At 37.1% G+C, this 17643-nt stretch overlaps 1 protein-coding gene across 1 annotated transcript in view; it reads right to left on the bottom strand.

Moving 5' to 3' along the window:
• Positions 1 to 1207: 1207 nt before the first annotated feature.
• The window catches only part of Lurap1l (leucine rich adaptor protein 1 like), a 42153-nt gene continuing 25717 nt past the window's right edge, over positions 1208 to 17643 (bottom strand). The window contains exon 2 of the mRNA XM_048349542.1: positions 1208 to 1962. Coding sequence (XP_048205499.1) covers positions 1588 to 1962 — 375 coding nt within the window. The 3' untranslated portion in view covers positions 1208 to 1587. The remainder of the gene's footprint in view (positions 1963 to 17643) is intronic.

Here is a 17643-nt window from a genome sequence, read left to right as displayed (position 1 = left end):
CTGATGTGTTCACAGGGGTGGGGGGGGGGGGGGGGAGAGAAACTCATGGGAAAAGAACTCCCGTAAATTATAGACTTATACCTTGTACAGTTTCAATATATTTCTTGAGTATGGATGTTTCTCAGTTACAAATGAGACTTTTTGATTCATTTTTTTTGTGAAGTATTTAGTGAAAAAAGTATACTATAAAGGATAGTTTTGAAATTTTAAATACCTCACTGGGAATCAGCAAGGTAAGTAAAATGGAGAGTATTGATATGTGATATTATCAAATATCACATCAGAACTAAATGTTTTCACTCACTACATGGGTTATATTTCCAGGTGCCACTTCCAAAAATTCAGAGATTACACCCCCAGGATTAAAAAACTACTATGTGTGGTAGAGTGCTAGCCTTGAGCAAAAAGAAGCCAGGGACATTGCTCAGGCCTTGAGTTCAAGGCTCGGGACTGAACAAAAACAAAACAAAACAACAACAAAAAACCTACTATGTGGGGCTTCATAAGTAAATAATTGCCTTGCTTCAAGGATATCTATGATCTACATATCTACCTATTCATCTGTAGTTATGCATCCATGAGCTTATACAATATATCAGAATATCAAAATGTATAAAAGAAAATGTCAATGAATATTAAAATACATCTAATGCAGGATACCTTCACTTCTAGTCACTTTCATATCTAGTCTCAATTGTTCATTGCAATGATCAGTGCAATAGATCTGTGATTTGAGTTAAAGTTATTGATGACAAAATGATAATATATAGTGTCAAGGGTAAGTAGAACACATTGCATAGAGCTAGGAGCTTCCATAGGGACTCATAGACATGTATGAATAAGGGCTGGGAATGTGGCTTCACGGTAGAGTGTTTGCCTAGCATGTATAAAGCCCTGGGCTTGTTTCCTCAGCACCAGATATACAGAAAGAAACAGAATTGGAGCTGTGACTCAAGTAGTACAGTGCTAGCCTCAAGCAAAAAGAAGCCAGGGACAGTGCTTGGGCCTTGAGTTCAAGCCCAGGACTGGTTAAAAAAAAGAAGAAATGTATGAATTACAGATTACATACTAGGACACTATAGTCTTGGAATCATGTAAGTTTTGATCCATGTATTTTATCCATTGTAACAAATAAACACAAATATATCTCAGTATATTTTGGAAGTTAAAATCTTGAATCATTTAAAAACACAACAACAAAATTAATAGTGATCATACTTTGGTTTATTGTAAAATTTAGCAAAGCTTTCTTTGTAATCCCTGACCCCTTACTCTGAAAACAAAAGCAAAGACATCATTATTGCTTATTCTTCCCCTGCCACTTTTGTCTATGCTACTGTAAGAGAAGGGAGAATGTTTAACTGTAAATAAATAAAAATAAAGATGTGATAGAGAAAAATAAATCAGTCTAGATGAGCAATGTTAGGAGCAACAGAAATGTCATTAAGCACTTTGAAAATAACCTTCTTTAAAAAGGTTGCCTCATTAAAAAAATCACATCAAAAATATAGCAGCAGAGTAGAAGAATGCATACAAGTTAATTGCACACCAGTCCCGTGCAGAAAACAAAACAAAAAACCTGGGTCATTAGCTAAAGCAGTAGTACTCAGAATCCAATTTGGGATGCTTTGATAGTGCCTGTGAATCCTCTATTATGGAGCTGTCACTGAACTGGTCCAAGTCTGATGGTGTCCGATGACCTGGGACATCGTCTGCCAAAGTGTCCAGATAGCTTCCCACAGAGATGCCATCCATTCCATCACTGCCATCCTGTAGGCTGTTGTAGCTGCCATGTAAGGAGGTGCTCTGACTCTCCAGCAAACTGCACAGGCTGCCACTGAGGCTGCTGCCTCGGCTGGTAATGGTGGCTTTCTCCTCAATCATCCACTTAATGGACTCAATGCTCTCATTGATTATGAGCAACTGGCGCATGAGCCTGACATCTGTGGCTCTGAGGTTAACCTGTGGAAAAGAGGGAGAAAAGAAAGACATGCTAGTCATTCTGCATTCTGCCCTCAACATGAAACACATTCATTTGAATTCTGCTACTTCAGGTCACAATTTTAAACTCACAGAATAAAATGCAAGTATACTTGAGTTCAAGACCACTCTGAAAACGGTTGGGTCATACATAGTAAGAGTCATAGACAAAGAGTTCATCACCTGTCAGCTGGATCAATAAAACTTCTACTGTGGTAGAAAATGGGTGAGAAGGAAGGAGGGGTGATATAGACAAAGAAGTCGTATGATCATAAACTGACCTATGGAATTGCAATCCCTTTCTACAACTACTTAATTGTACCAATATCAAAACAACAACAATAACAACAACAACTTGTGCATTCTTAGCCCTAACTAAAGTATCTGAAAGTATCGCACAGAATGGCAGATCTGTTGCTAAGAAATTTATTGTCTTTCTGGCTAAATTAAGAGTTTATATAAATATATATTTACATGGGAATATTTGTGTGGATCATCCCAGTGTAGAAAAAGCAAGGTTCAGGAATCATCAACATCCTTTTATTAAGTGACAGTGTATCAGGTATTGGAACAAAAACCCAACACTTACTAGAGAAACCTGAGGACAGACATTGCTATTTCTCTCAGAGAGGAAGACAAAAGAGTTAATAGTACAGAAAAAGCTTCAGGTTTTCATGTCTATATTGACTGAAAGAAAGCTGAATAATGCTTTTGCTCCTAAGAAGAGTGCCAACATATTAGGACCTCCAACTTACATAATGAAGTACAGAAGTACTTTATGCCGATCTGATTGTTTCAGGTCTTTCAAGACCCCTTGCTCAAAACTGAGCATTTCTCCATGTGCCATCTCAATAGGTGTGATGTCCTTTTATTGGTGTGTGTGTGTGTGTGTGTGTGTGTGTGTGTGTGTGTGTGTGTCCTGAGGCTTGAACTCTGGGCCTGAGCTTCTTTGGCTCATGGGTAGCACTCTATCACTTGAGCCACAGTTCTACTTCTGGCTTTTTTTAGTAGTTTATTGCAGATAAAAGTCTCACCAACTTTCCTTCTCCTACTAGCTTTGAACATTGATCCTCAGATCTCAGCCTCTTTAGTACCTAGGATTACAGGTGTGAGTTACTGGTGCATGGCTGGCATCTGGTCCTTCTGATAATTCTGTGGAACTATGAAAAAAAATATGTCCCCAAAGTCACAAAGCACAGTCTCTTGGTATTCTCCAAAGTTTAAGGGGGAATACCAATATGGAGGGAGTGACCGAGGGTTAATGTACAGACTCCCATGATTGGTTCTGTTCTAGGGATCCTGGTAGGTTCTGGTGCCTCACCAGGAAGTAGACACCTTTGACCACTAGAGGCCCTATTCACTTTCATTATGGTTTGTAAAAGGAATCCTGTTCCTCCACTTTTGTGGTATTAACCAGAAAAGCTGGGTCATGACAATTCGTCCTTTAAGATCCAAGTTCAGATTTGTGGGTTTCAAGAATTATTTATCAAAGACACTCATTCTTGACTGATGCAAGTCATAAGAGAAAAAGGAGCCCATTGTGTTAAAAAAAATATCATTCATATAAAGTATTTCCTGGTAAAGAGTTGGTCCATACCTGAAAATGAACTTTGGATTGAATGAACATGATAAACAAACTTTAAGAGATAAAACTTTTACTACTGATTCCAGTGATGTAAGATTACAGGTTTCAAAAAACTAAAAGAAAATATTTGTGTAAAAAGAATAAAGTATACTTAAAAATGAATTTGCTGGGATATGAAGGTAGCCTCTCTGACAAAAGCACCAAGAATAAATTGAATAGACTATATAAGTGAATTTTTTTCCTCTCTGACATGTTCATGACCAAAAGGTCATGAACCTTAGACTTGAGTAGTTTCCTATTTATGATCCTATATCATTGACCTTGCAATGACTATGTTGGGACAGAAGGTATTTTGGATCAAAATCACCCACCTGCCCCATAAGCTGTCAAGACACTGTTTAACTTATAAATAATACAAATATTGACAAATTATCAAGCAACAGGTGATATCTAGGATCCACCAAGGATGTTGAAAATTCAGTGAGCCAAAGGTTCCTCAAATTCTTCAGCAGATATCTCTGGCTGCTAAAACTTACTGTATCTATCATAGGAATGGTGCAATGGCAGTCTGGCCACTTCCTAAAAGCTCCCCAAATAGACCACAGATGTATGTTCATATTCCCATTCTGTCCTGTGAAAAAGGCTCAGGCACAGGCCAAGCTCTGAGTGTGCCACCCCGCCCCCACCAATTACTTCCTCATTTGAAATCCTCTTATCTCTTCTTCTCCAAATCCTTCCTATTTCATTCTATACTATAAAGTAGTACTTTCTGGGCCCAGCCTCCAATGCTGACTCAGTCAACTTCAGTAGTGATTTTAACAAAACAAATTTTCTACTGTTGGGTACTGCTATGAATTATCCTGTTAATTAGCATGGTCTTCAACTTTAAAGAAACAAGCTATTTTTTATATTACTTCTATACTTAAAGGTCAGCCACAAACAATGACTGCTTTTTTAGAAACTTATAATGTTAGGATCTGTGGAAGATCCATTCTTAAGTTAGTAATAAATACACGTTCCCATGACTAAGTCATCCAGGGTTAACATGCACTTAGAATAAATTCGTTGACAGCAGTTTTTGTCTTCCTTACACAGTGCTTGCCTGTAATACAGATTTCTCTATTTTATTGAGTAATAAGAATAAAAGGGGAGTAGACTGTGCAGTAACAAAAGCTTCCTTTGACCATGAAATGATTTATTTAAATAAGAACATCTTTTGCTTCAGCAGGCAAAACATTCACAGGACATTGAGCCATTGTTGGGGGGAGGATGTAATGAAAGTAAGTCAGTTACAACATGTCGATGTAGCTGATAATGATTATAGATTTAACTATGTCTAACCCTGTGTCCTCCGGCAAGAGTCAACAGCTAGCTGCCTCCTTCTGTGAGAGCGCTGGGCTGGCTGGTTCACACGGCTGCTCCTGTTCTACTCTGCTCCTGGGAACTCCAGGCACCAAGCCCTCACCTGCTCTACACAGAGCTTTCTCCAAGAACTAAGGTGTATTTATGCTGCTGATGAACCTTGAAAAGACGAGCCACCTGCCAAAAAACTCAATCACAATGCTGCCTCTGTCTCCATTGGCAGTCCCACCTTCCCACACTCTTACTCCAGTCCTTGTTATGTCTGGCCACCAATGAAGAACAGAGCAGTCTTGTGGTGAAACCTTGTAGCTCTTTGAGTTAGGGTCTTATAAGGCCCCCTGACTTTACTCTGAGAATATTAAGAGTTGTGACTTTCCTCAAGGTCTGAGTCTAAATGTTACATCCTTGAAGAGCCCATTCTTGATGAATCATGGTGTCTGATTTCCTTAATAACATTTATGACTGGTTGAAATCAAGCTTCTTATTTACTTATTATTGTCTGTCCACCTTGTGAACATGAAGGAGTTACAAATCACAGGTACTTGATCTGCCTGGTCACCTACCACCAGTGCCAAGGCTAAGCAGAGTGTCTCCCATACAGAATGTGTTCAATCAGGGTCCGTCCAGTGGCTGAATTATCATCTTTGCTACAGATGTTGACCACTGATCAGGAGTCTGCAACATTAGTATACTGCAATCTTAGGTGACTGGTGAAGCAGTAAAGTAGTAGTTCAGGAAAGAACATTCCAGAATTCAAGCATTCTCAGCCTTCAATCCTATTTCTAGTCAGTCACTGAATTCAGATTCTGAGTAAGCTTTAAGATTCTTCCCAGCTTAAAATTTCAGAGCAGAGGTACTATCTCTAAAAGGAAATGGACTTCAAGATGTGAGTCACACTTCAAACACTGTCCTGTTTGCTCAGAAGTGAGAACTGGTGCTAGCACAGCACAGGTGTACTGTAAATATTTGGTGAAACGAACTGAACGATGGGAACAAATAAACAGGATGTGTTCTTCCTTCCTCCCTACCCCCACTCCAATAAAAATGACTAACCCCAGTACCTGTCAATAGCCTTCCTCATCGTCCTCATTTCCCTTCACCAATTTTGGACATTACAATTTCTGCTCTATGCAGTGTGATTAATTGATCTTCATACTCAGCCTCTCATGCTTTAGGATTGGAGCATAACAGGACTTTTCAATTTCATGTCATTTTCTGACAAGTGATGAAGTTGAGTCTATAGAGGAATTTGGAATGTAAGATCTTGAAAAGGCAAATATTCACATAGCAAACTTTTACAGATTTAAGTTTCCTTTCCAACATGTCATTTGAATAGTGAAGAAATGCCAAAGTAATAAATTTGCATGACAGAATCCAAGAAAGAATGTGGTCAAACTTTGAATTAACACCCTTGATTAATTAATCCCTGAATTAATCTCCTTGAGCTGCTAATCAAGTTGACTTCTCTTATGGTGGTGTGAGGAATAGGGTACATAGCCCCAGTCTGCCACTGACATAATCTACCTATTTGACCTTTGGGTTAAGTGGCTTGGAGGACAGGACCTCAGTGTCCCTACATGTGAAGAGAAATCATGGAGTTGTTTTCTGATGTCTATAAAGGCAGTGAGGTCCTATGAAGAACACATTCAATTTAGGAGTTCAACTACTATTTTTGTCTGCATTTTGTAGTGATATTTCATTTCAGATAGTATTTGGTAATAAGATGTTACAGATCAGAGAATCTCGGGATTTCCCTTTGTTCTGACATGGTCTTTGATTGTCTTTCCTTCCTGCAGCCATTTAAGTAATAATTTTTTGTTTTCGTGAGAAAAATCAGCTACAACAGGAGAGACAGAATGGTGGTTTGTTCCTCAGTAATTTCAGCACCCAGTGGCCAAAGCCAGACACGTGAGGTCTCCATGAATTTTAATGACCCCTTCTAAAATTTTGTGGCAAGAGTCATAATAATTTGTGCTCATATTTGCGTTTAAGTAAAAAAAATCTTTTTGTGTTCTTAGACAATTGTGCATGTCATATTTAATATGTGTGTAAATTATGTGGAATGTGTTCAAAAGCAGCAGTCTGTATCTTCGACATAAGGACATTTTTCTCTCCATTCTGTCATACTGAAGTGTGGGCTAGCAATGTGTAATCAGACTTTTCATAAAGTCCTATTTCACCACTTTCATTCTTTTACTTGTGAATGTCTTATCCAGGGAACACATTAAAAACAACCCACATCCCTACTACACATTCCTACTGTAAAATCCACAATATACATCCCATAAACCCCAAATGTTCTGCAAGACATAATATATGAATTGGAGAGACCAGAAGACTTCTTTGCAAGTCCATAATAATGAAGTCCATGGAAAAAGGATTAGAATTGTCTTTCATGGAGTGCTCTAACCCAGGTTCTAATTAGAAGAAAACAATTGACTTTCTTTCTCTCTCTCTTTTTTACTTTTTATTTACAAATGTTGACAAAACAGCAAAGCATCTATACATGAAATGAAAAGCTGCTCTCCAGGGGTTTGGGATATTGTTTCTTCAGAAGCTTAATTGAAGTTTTCCCTTGCAAAATGTTCTTATACCCAATAGCCTCTTCTTCTAATACACCAGAACTTCCACTTGATGATTAGAGAAGATTTTTGGCCTAGCTATCCCTATAACTTCCAGTCACTTTATGAACACCTGTATTTATAATGTACTCATATAACCATTACCTTGGAGGGACATTATAGTCTCTTTTCAGTGTCAGACCTGGTATAACCTTTCTGCTCACCTTTCTACTTTGGATTGAGAATCGTCAGGAAAAAAAAAGTTAAAGCCTCCAGTCATGTGTAAGTTAGTACTGAACCTTCTACAAAGCTTTGCTTTCCTGAGTCAGTTTCAAATTTATGGCAAAAATTCATTCCTAATTGAACAACAGAGAATTCCAGTTTTCTATCAGTCAGCTTTGCTTTCTTCCATTTGTGTTGTTTATAGAAGGAACTGAACAATAACTAAAACACTACAGCCTTCCCCAAAGTTCTATAGGAGAATAATTTCCCCGAAGACTAAATTACCCACATAAAAACACTGCCATCAGTACAACTGACTGATGAATGCTGTTTGAATAACATTGGAAGCTACATCTGGTTTATGTGAAAGGGGCACATGAATTCTTACACATGAATTATGGCTACCAGGCCAGCTCACAAGATCTGTCATTACAGCTCTTCCTGCTGCATTCAGATTACTAAAGGAAGATGTGTAGCTTTTCAATCTTATTCCATCATATTTTGATTGGTATCGACAATGCCAGGGATATCACTTCCTTTTCCACATTCCAATACAGTGAGAATTAATTCTCTGAGTGCTGTCACTACACATAGACAAAGTATACTGTGGCTAATAGAACGGACTGCAAATCACCTGATTACAGAGTCACAAAAAAACATGGACTTTCCCTGTTCACATACAGAATTCTAAAGAGAAATGCATCTTGATTGACAGTGAGTATTCTGCATATGGGCTTTTTTGTTTTATAGAACTTAAAAGTACCATTTCTACACGGAAGTCTAGGACATGGTCATGGCTACTCTGCAATTTAGAATGGTCATGACTACTTAAGGGAAAAAATTCAGGGCCATTTGTCAGTCAGTGAGCCACCAGTTTCCTAGGGAAATCTTACATTATTTCACATACCCCAAACCTACCAAATACATAAATGTAATTCCCTATAACCAATTGATCCTGAGAATGTTTTTGTTCATCTCACTGATCCCAGAATTCAAACTGGATTTTGCAAGGAATTGACCTCCATTTCATTAACTCTTTTGTTTTTTACTTTTTTTTAAAATCATTACACATGCTCTGTGACCTACTGTTAAGCTATTTTGCACTTGTTACAATTATATTCATTGACTTACAGCAGTAGTTATGTTGGAAATTTGCAGGTCCAGCCATTGTGGGAGCAACTTCTGAATTGGACAGTGGTTTTTGAATACAAGAAGAAAATCCCTTTTTTACTAGATTTACCAGAAGAGATTTTAAAACATATTTAGTACATTCCTCTTTTACGAAAAACTCTTGGAGACTTCTAAAAGTATACTATAAAATTGTCTTTAAAATGTATCCAACATGTAGAAATGAAGTAATTTGAATATCTTGTCAGTGAAGTAGTTTGAATATCTTGTCAGTGATGTATTAGAACATGACCTGAAAGTCCCGTCAAAGCACTTACTTAGCTATTTGTGGGAAGAGGCTTTCGTATGTGTTGCCATTTCCTCCTGCCATAACACAGATTAATGGGGTTATATAAGTTCTAGAAAGAAATACAAATAACTTGTGTCTAATAAAGCAACGATAATTTCTAAAGTTATAGTTTTGTTATTGTGCTGGATATTTGACAGCTTCCTCTCTAAATTAGGAAAGGTACTTCATATGATTTTTCAAGAGAAAATAATCTTTTTAAAAATTCTCTTTAAGTAGCTGTCACTCCTTGCTCATTCTTTCATTAACTGAAATTAATTCAGTAAATGAATGAATTATTTCCTTAATTGAATCAATCTGGGACACATATTCTTTCTATAGTTGTGTGATAGTCATGTCTACAACTTTGTGCTTTGACACACTTCAAAATTGCCATAAGGAAGTTGTGGGTTCTCCCATGCAGGTCCCGGAGAAGCTACTGCAACAGATTTTAAAATGCAATCAAACTTTTAGCTTTCTGACTTTCAGTTTTCTTCTGGTTCTGAGTTATTTTGTTCTGATTTTTTTTGTTGTGGTTTCAGAGATTGGCTACAAGGTTCCACATTTTATTTAACTCAGTTACCAAGTCATGTTCATTTCTGCAAGTTAGTAGACCATTGGGATTATCTGTTATGCACTAAAGAGATCATTTATAAATGAAATGTGCATGAACCTGACAATTCTGGGGACTTGGAGGTACTGAATGTCAAAGTTGGAGAATATCACTTAAAGATTTTATATATGTATATATATATATATGGCATATATATAACATGCTTATATATAAAAGTACTACTTAAATACATTGAACTATAAAATATAAGTACCGTAAGTATATACATGCACACACACACACACACACACACACACACACACACACACACACACGTGAAGGTCATATTATTTCCCGTTTGGGGAAGCTGTAATCAGCTATCTGCTTCATGATGTGATTACTTTGTGATCTCTATAGTACATATCACAAATCTAATCTCTGTTTTATGTGAGGTAATAAGAGAATATGGTTGGTTGGTCTTCAGTGGTTGTGCGTGTATCTCAAACCCATGAAGAAAAAGATCCATTTCCATAGAAGAGAAAAACCCTTTGAGATTGGGTGACCTATGGTTTTTAGAACCTTGTGCCTAAAGTTGTAAAACTAAGGTATTACCTCCTATACGTGGCTATGTATGTAATTAAGAAAAACTCTTTATCACTCATTAATATAAATAAGAACCCCTTTTTCACTCCATGGCTGTATTGACAAACTAAGTTAAAATACATCTTAAGTAAAAGAAGACTTTTCTAATGATAGCAGCTAATAGATCCTTGCGAAAGTTTAATACTCTCAAATTTCCAAGATAATAAAAAATATAGACTTATATACAATGAATGTTTTAAGGAAATATACTGGCTTTACAGGGGGGAATATTCTCTCTTGTTTCTTTTTGGCAGTTCTGAGGTTTGAGCTCAGTGCCTCATGCTTGCCAGTCAGGCACTCTTCTGCTTGACCAAATTCCCATCCCTGTTTATTTTGGGTTACTTTTGGTCTTTATGCTGTAGCTGTGCTGCTATTAATTCTCCTATTAATAACTTTTGTATAGCTGGGATGGTGGATGTATATCAGTGTGCCTAGTTATTTACTGGATAAAATGGGGTATCATGAACATTTTGCCTGGTCTGGCCTCAACCTTTATTTCCTGGATTTCCACCTCCTCGGAAGCTGCTTATAGGGTGAGCCACCATGCCGAGCTGCAAAAGAAAATTCTTATGAAAGTAAAAAGTGGTCATGGTGAATTTCTAAACAAATACTAGTAGTTTGATCATTTCAGTTTTAAAATAGCCAAATGACTTTTTGTCAATATAAAGAGTACATAATTTAATTTTTTTGAGATTTGATTTTATTTTCTATTGAAGAGACTAGTTAACCTTAACTTAAAAAATAGTTCTTAAATTGCTTTACTGATTAGATAAGACTGTTGTTTCCTCTGAATAATGTCTACATTAAAGAAAATATATACCTATATACTCAACTACTTTGGATTGTAATTTAGAATCTCTTTTTCATTCAACTGTAATTATATTTTGCACTATGTCATCATAAACATAGTTTGAAAAATATTTATTAACAATGTTATTAAATCAAGTTAGTAAACATCTATGAATTTGTGATAGGTATATATTCTTGTTTTGTTTTGTTTTGTTTTGCCAGTCCTGGGGCTTGGACTCGGGGCCTGAGCACTGTCTCTGGCTTCTTTTTGCTCAAGGCTAGCACTCTGCCACTTGAGCCACAGCACCACTTCTGGCCGTTTTCTATATATGTGATGCTGGGGAATTGAACCCAGGGCCTCTTGTATGTGAGGTAAGCACTCTTGCCACTAGGCCATATCCCCAGCCTGGTATCTATTCTTTTATGTCGTTTTAATGAATGTATGAACCTCACCACCTATAAAGGAGTACGAAAGATACTTTTAGTTGTGGGGATCTTATGAGTTGTGAAGGTCTAGTAGCACTGCTGAAATGCTTGCATGTGTCTAATAGTTATTACTTCCTTGGCTTCTTTTAGAAATATTCTTAAATTTGATTTCAAATTTTGGCAGATGTGAATAATTGGAAATCATTGTAAAGAACAATAAGACACATTGTTGCTATTCAAAGGGGGGGACATTTTTGTTCTCAATTAAAATGTTTTTTTATTCTACAATGTAAAAGACAATAATGAGGAACAAATTTGAATTGACATATAAAACTGAGGAAATACCCAAACACACCACACACACACACACACACACACACACACACACACACACCCCAAAATAATACAAAATGCAAAAAAAGTCTCCCAATTTTGTTTGCTTTGTATTATAATACTCCCACCTAATGGTTCTGACAAGAAACAATACAATGTATAAAAATATTGATAAAATTTCTCAGCCAGTGACTCACATCCTGCTACTTAAGAGAAGCTGAAATCTGAGGATTGCAGTTCAAAGCCAGCTCAGGAAGGAAAGTCTGACTCTTAGCTTCAATTAACTACCAAAAAGTTGGAAGTAGAGCATGGCTCAAGTGATAGAGTGCTAGCCTCTATCAAAAAAGCTCTGAGAAGCTGGGCACCAAGTGGCTCATATTTGTTGTAATCCTCACTTCTCAGGAAGATGAAATCTGAGGATCATGATTCAAAACCAGCCTGGGCAGGAAAGTCCATAAGATTCTTATCTCCAATTAACCACCAGAAAATGGGAAGTGGCACTGTGGCTCAAGGGTAGAGCACTAACTAGCCCTGAGCTGAAGAGCTCAGGGACAGTGCCCAGGGGCAGAAGTCAAGCCTCATGACTGACTGAAAAAAGAAAGAAAAGGTCAAAGAAAGACCCTATAACCCTAGCTACTTAGGAAGCTGAGATCTGAGCATTGCAGGTCAAAGCCAGCCTGGGCAGGAAAGTCCTTGAGACTCTTATCTGCAATTAAGCACAAGAAAACCAGAAGTGGTGCTGTGCCTCAATGTAGTGGAGCACCAGCCTTGAATAAAAAGCTCAGGGACAATGTCCAGGGCCAGAGTTCAAGCCCCATGACTGACAAAAATATTTTTAAAAAATAAATAAAAATAAAGATCAGAGACAGTTCCCAAGGCCCTGAAATCAGGCCCAAAATTGGCACACAAAACAATAAGTAAAAACATTTTATAGTCAGCTGTAAATAAACTGATGGAAAACAAGAATATAATTTGTTTCTGTTGGTATGAAAAGTTAGCATGAGGCAATTCCATTTACTCATAACAAGAAAAGGGAATTCTTTTGTGTAACCTGACAGGTAGCACAGTCTAACCTGAATACTTCCTTACCTTTGTGCTGATTTTAGCTTGTTCTTTTTCTTTTTTAAAGAGTCCCTTAAAAATAATTTTAAGAAATGATCCTAACTCCAAGCTTTCCTGTGTTTACAGGAACATATGTGATTTAATCAAATATCTAAGCCTACTCCATTAATACTTATAATCTTCCCTTCCAAGTATACCCTAAACTCATGGAGAAACTTTTGAAGATACCCTTCATAACCAAACTATTTTCTTTACATTCTCTGCAAGGATTCTTTATAAGGTGTCATAGACAAAGCCTGCTGGACATAGTCAGGTGTCTATTCTAGTTGATGAATGGGACATGCTGGTGTTCCAATGAAAGTATTCTGAAAATCACATGAGTTGGAGTAGACAATAGGTTACCCAAGTCTCAGTTTTTTCAGGTATTAAAGAAGAAAGAAATTAAATAAATAAGTAAAAGACAAGATACTTCCTGCTAAAGTGAACACAGTATATATGTTTCCTAATAAGCAACTCAACTTCTGCTTGATTCTTCCCTTAACCACCATTTCCACCATTATGTGTGAACTAAATCTTTAGCATATGCCTGCCTTATGTTTGCATGATTTAAGTTCTTGATTTTTCAAAAATCTATCTCAATTGACTCAACTAGCCACCCTGTTACAGCAGACACAAATGCACACAGGCTCAGTGTACATAGTGCTGATACAAAGGAGCTTGAAAAACATGACTGTACTGTGCCAAGTGTCCATTAAGTATGTCCCATGCCTTCAACTTCTGTTCACCTTAATTTATTCACATCTTATCTTTTATCCAGCAAATATGCCCCCTCCCAGTTGCCTAAGATAAAGTTACACATTGAATTTAGTATTTACAATTGGACTAAGTGTCATCTTTGAGAATCATTGTAAAATCCCACAAGGAGAGAATGGATTTATTTTCTGTTTCTAAAGGATTTATGTCTCTGATTATTTTAGTCTTAGGACAGATGAGGAAAAAAAAAACAAAACACCTCAAATCAAAGTGCTTTTTTCCTCGGGAGACTTCTGTGATCACATGCATGGACTGGGTGCTTCTCCATGCAGCAAGCAAGCAAGCAAGCAAGCAAGCGATCCCCTTAGTGGACACTAGCCAGTGTCCTCAGTGCCAGCCAATTTCGAGACCATTTCCTTGAAGAGAGCCTCCAATCTTACCAGTTTAAGGGCTCACTCTCACAAGACAGTCCCTCCCTTCAGATGCCAAGTGTCAGGTAGTTCTTCTGCACTCGATTCAATAGTTAACAAAGCTGTCAGGACTCCTACTCGGGTCCAATTAATTTGCTGAAGTCACTCTCAGAACTCAGAGAAGCACTCCACTTAGAGTTAACAATTTTATTATCAAAGATATCACAAAGGACACATGAGTTGTTGCATTGGGCAAGGAATTGGGAGGGCCACAGATTTTCCACACCCTCTCTAGGTGCCCACCTCCCATGAACTTCTACAAGCTCAGCTCTCCTCAAACCCATGCTTTTGACTTTTTATGGAGGGCTCTCTACTTGGGCATGATTGGTTGAGTTATTGCCTAACTTAACCTTCAGCCCCATCCCTCCCCAGAGATTAGGGATGGGGAAGAAAGTTCCAATTCTCTAATCATGCTGTGGTCTACCCAGTTTGACCAGTCCCCAAAATGAAATCAGCTATGAGCTCTGAGTCATCTCTCAACTCACTATACAAAAAGGCATTCTAAGAATTTCAAAAGTTGCATGCCAAACACAGGGAGGAAGATCAAATATATATTTCACAATGTCACATTGTGACTCAGCATATACTGAGTACTAAGTATTATCCCTGTTCAGTGCTAATAATCTTTCAAGCTATTTATAATTCACTTCTACAAATAGTTTATTGATAGCTCTGGCACCAAAGATCATCCATGATGAAATTTATTTATTTCTACCTCAGTTTTTAGGAATTGAAGTGTTTACACTCTCCCTTTACCCAGTGCTTTGGAAAACAGTCCTGTTTATTTCATATTAAATTGCATTCAGTGAAATAACAGGACCCCAAAAATATGATATTCTTTTTAAAAAATTTATTCTTCTTCTATAATTACATTCTTATTCATGAAAACAATTTAACTGGGTATGATGTAAGTTTGCTCACTTTTGCCTATGATGTAATTGTCATATTTACATCTATATTGATTTCTTTCCATCAAAAATAACATGCAAAGAAATGCAGGCCAGGGGTGATAAGTGTTTTGTTATTCATTTCCTCTGTGACTCAAATACCCACTGAAATGTATTCAGTGGGCATGGTACAGAACCTGATTCATCTTGTAGAATCTGGTCTACAAGATGATTGTAGTGGTAGAATGATTGGAATGGTAGAATGAAGAATATATGAAGAACAATTTTTCAAGGTAGAAAAAAACTGTCCAGGATATCAGAAAGACACCTTGGTGATCATTGAATACAAAGGACAAAGAGGTGGGAAATAGGGACTCCTCCAGTTCCATTGTCCTGCCCTACCTTTCTTATTAAGGTACAGAGAGCAATGAAGGTATGATAAATTTAGAAAATGTATGAGAGAAAGAGAGAGAGAGAGAGAGAGCCAACACATGTCATTGTATGGTAATGTTGTTGTAAGTATGGGTTTTTTTTGTTGAGAAGATAAGTGAGATGTCTGTGGTTATTGATACCAAGAAAGATATTATAATTTGAGTCTGGGGTGAGGAAAATAAGCAAAATCTGAGAAATGCAGAAGTTCATTTTATGGTTATCAGCAACCAAGGCAACAAGAGGCAGGGGATCCTGAGTCTGGTGGGAGGTAAATTGTAGATTGAAAGCATGTCACACAGGATCTGATGAGCAAGAATACCCTGGGAAATAAAGGAAATCAATCACAGTCCAATTCCATAGGAATATTTACCATATTATCCCAAACAGAAGCTCTTGACCCAAAGCTCTAGCTATCTGTTATGCTGCAGGCTATTGATAGTGAGCTGCTCTCAAAAGTTTATGGGTGTTTTATTAGCATCTAACATTCATGCTTTCCTATAATTTAGAATTTACTACCAATAGAAGATGTCACCATGTGAGTAAAATTAGATCAAAACAGCAAAGTAGCTGGACACAGGACAGCTTTAACTGTTAAGTATCTTTCTTGGAATGGATGATAATTCTTCAAGTACGAAATGTGCTGATACATTAAGGACTATTTCCTTCTCTTGAAGCCAGAGTGACAGATTCACTCTAAGAAGGAAAGGAACTGGGAAGAAAAATAAGACTTGATTTGTTTATGTGAAACATAGCTGTTTCCTATTTCTCAGTCAGAGACAAAAATGAGGGTGAAATGCTTTTCAAGTAAGTACATGACATAAACCCAGAGGGCTTGACACCAAATTCTTATTCTGATCTCCCATTTCCTCCCCATAAACCCAGTCCTACTGTTCTTCAAATTCTCCTGGTAAATATGCTCTTCCTCTTGGGTTCTGAGTAGTTTTCCCTTTCTAAAGACATTCTTTTAAGCTTCTCTGGAATCTGTTTGTCTTTTTACAAAATGGACACAGGAAGTTTGTACATGATTTTCAAATGCAGCAAGACTGGTTCCCAGTTTTAATTTCTGAACATACTCTATGTTTTAAATTATTTGAAAGCATTCTTGGCTTCATATGGTTGCTCATGCCTGCAATTCCAGCTAATTAGGAGGATGAAGAAGTTTGATGGAATTAATCTAGGGAAACTTTGTTTTTCCTGGTTGTGGGGCTTGAACTCAGGACTAGGGTGCTGCCCTTGAGTTTCTTTGTGCTCAAGACTAGCACTCTACCATGTGAGCCACAGTGCCACTTTTGGCTTTTCTGAGTAGTTTATTGGAGATAAGAGTCTCACAGAGACTTTTCTGCTTGGACAGGCTTCGAGCTGTGATCATTAGATCTCAGACTCCTGAGAAGCTAGGATAATAGGCGTGAGCCACCAGCACCTGGCTATCTTTTTTAATGGTAGATTATTTTAGGAGTACACATTTCCATTTATAAAGACATATGAATAGACTAATGCTCCAGTACAAGGAACAAGCAAACAGACTCAGACTCAGATAATAAGTAACAGTTAATTCACAAATCCTTAAGAGAACATTTCATACTTAATCACATTTAAAATACTGTCTTAATGCTAGGCTACTTCAGAGTGGTATAGCTCAGTTATAGCTGTGGAGTAGCTGGAAGCTTGTGGAGGAAAGGTGCTAAGGGAATTGCAATATAATTACTATAATTAAGAGACCCATATTTTACCCTTATGCAATGCACTGAAAAATATTTTTGTACTCAGGATAAGAATTTTGATTTTTATCATAATTTAAAAACCGTGAATATTTTCAGTTGCTTTTATACTTTAAGAGCCCTAATTAACTTTATGCCTAGTAAAAATAAAGAAGTCTAGGTTTCTTTTAGAGCATGAGAAGAGGAAACTACCATACAGGTATTACTTCTCTTCCATAGTGCAAATTATTAAAGTATCAAATATTAATAGTAACTTGAAAGGTGATTGCCTGGTATAGATTATAACATTTTGTAAAGTTTACCTAAACATTTTGTTCAAATCTAAAGTTTACTGTGAAGTAATAGGTTTGTTTTTGGCTACCTATATTTGGGCTTTACAAATATTACAATACTCATTAGACATTACGTTGACATA

Source organism: Perognathus longimembris, chromosome 1 (assembly GCF_023159225.1).
Source record: "Perognathus longimembris pacificus isolate PPM17 chromosome 1, ASM2315922v1, whole genome shotgun sequence".
NCBI classification, from domain to species: Eukaryota; Metazoa; Chordata; class Mammalia; order Rodentia; family Heteromyidae; genus Perognathus; species Perognathus longimembris.
This window is presented reverse-complemented; position numbering and strand designations above follow the sequence as displayed.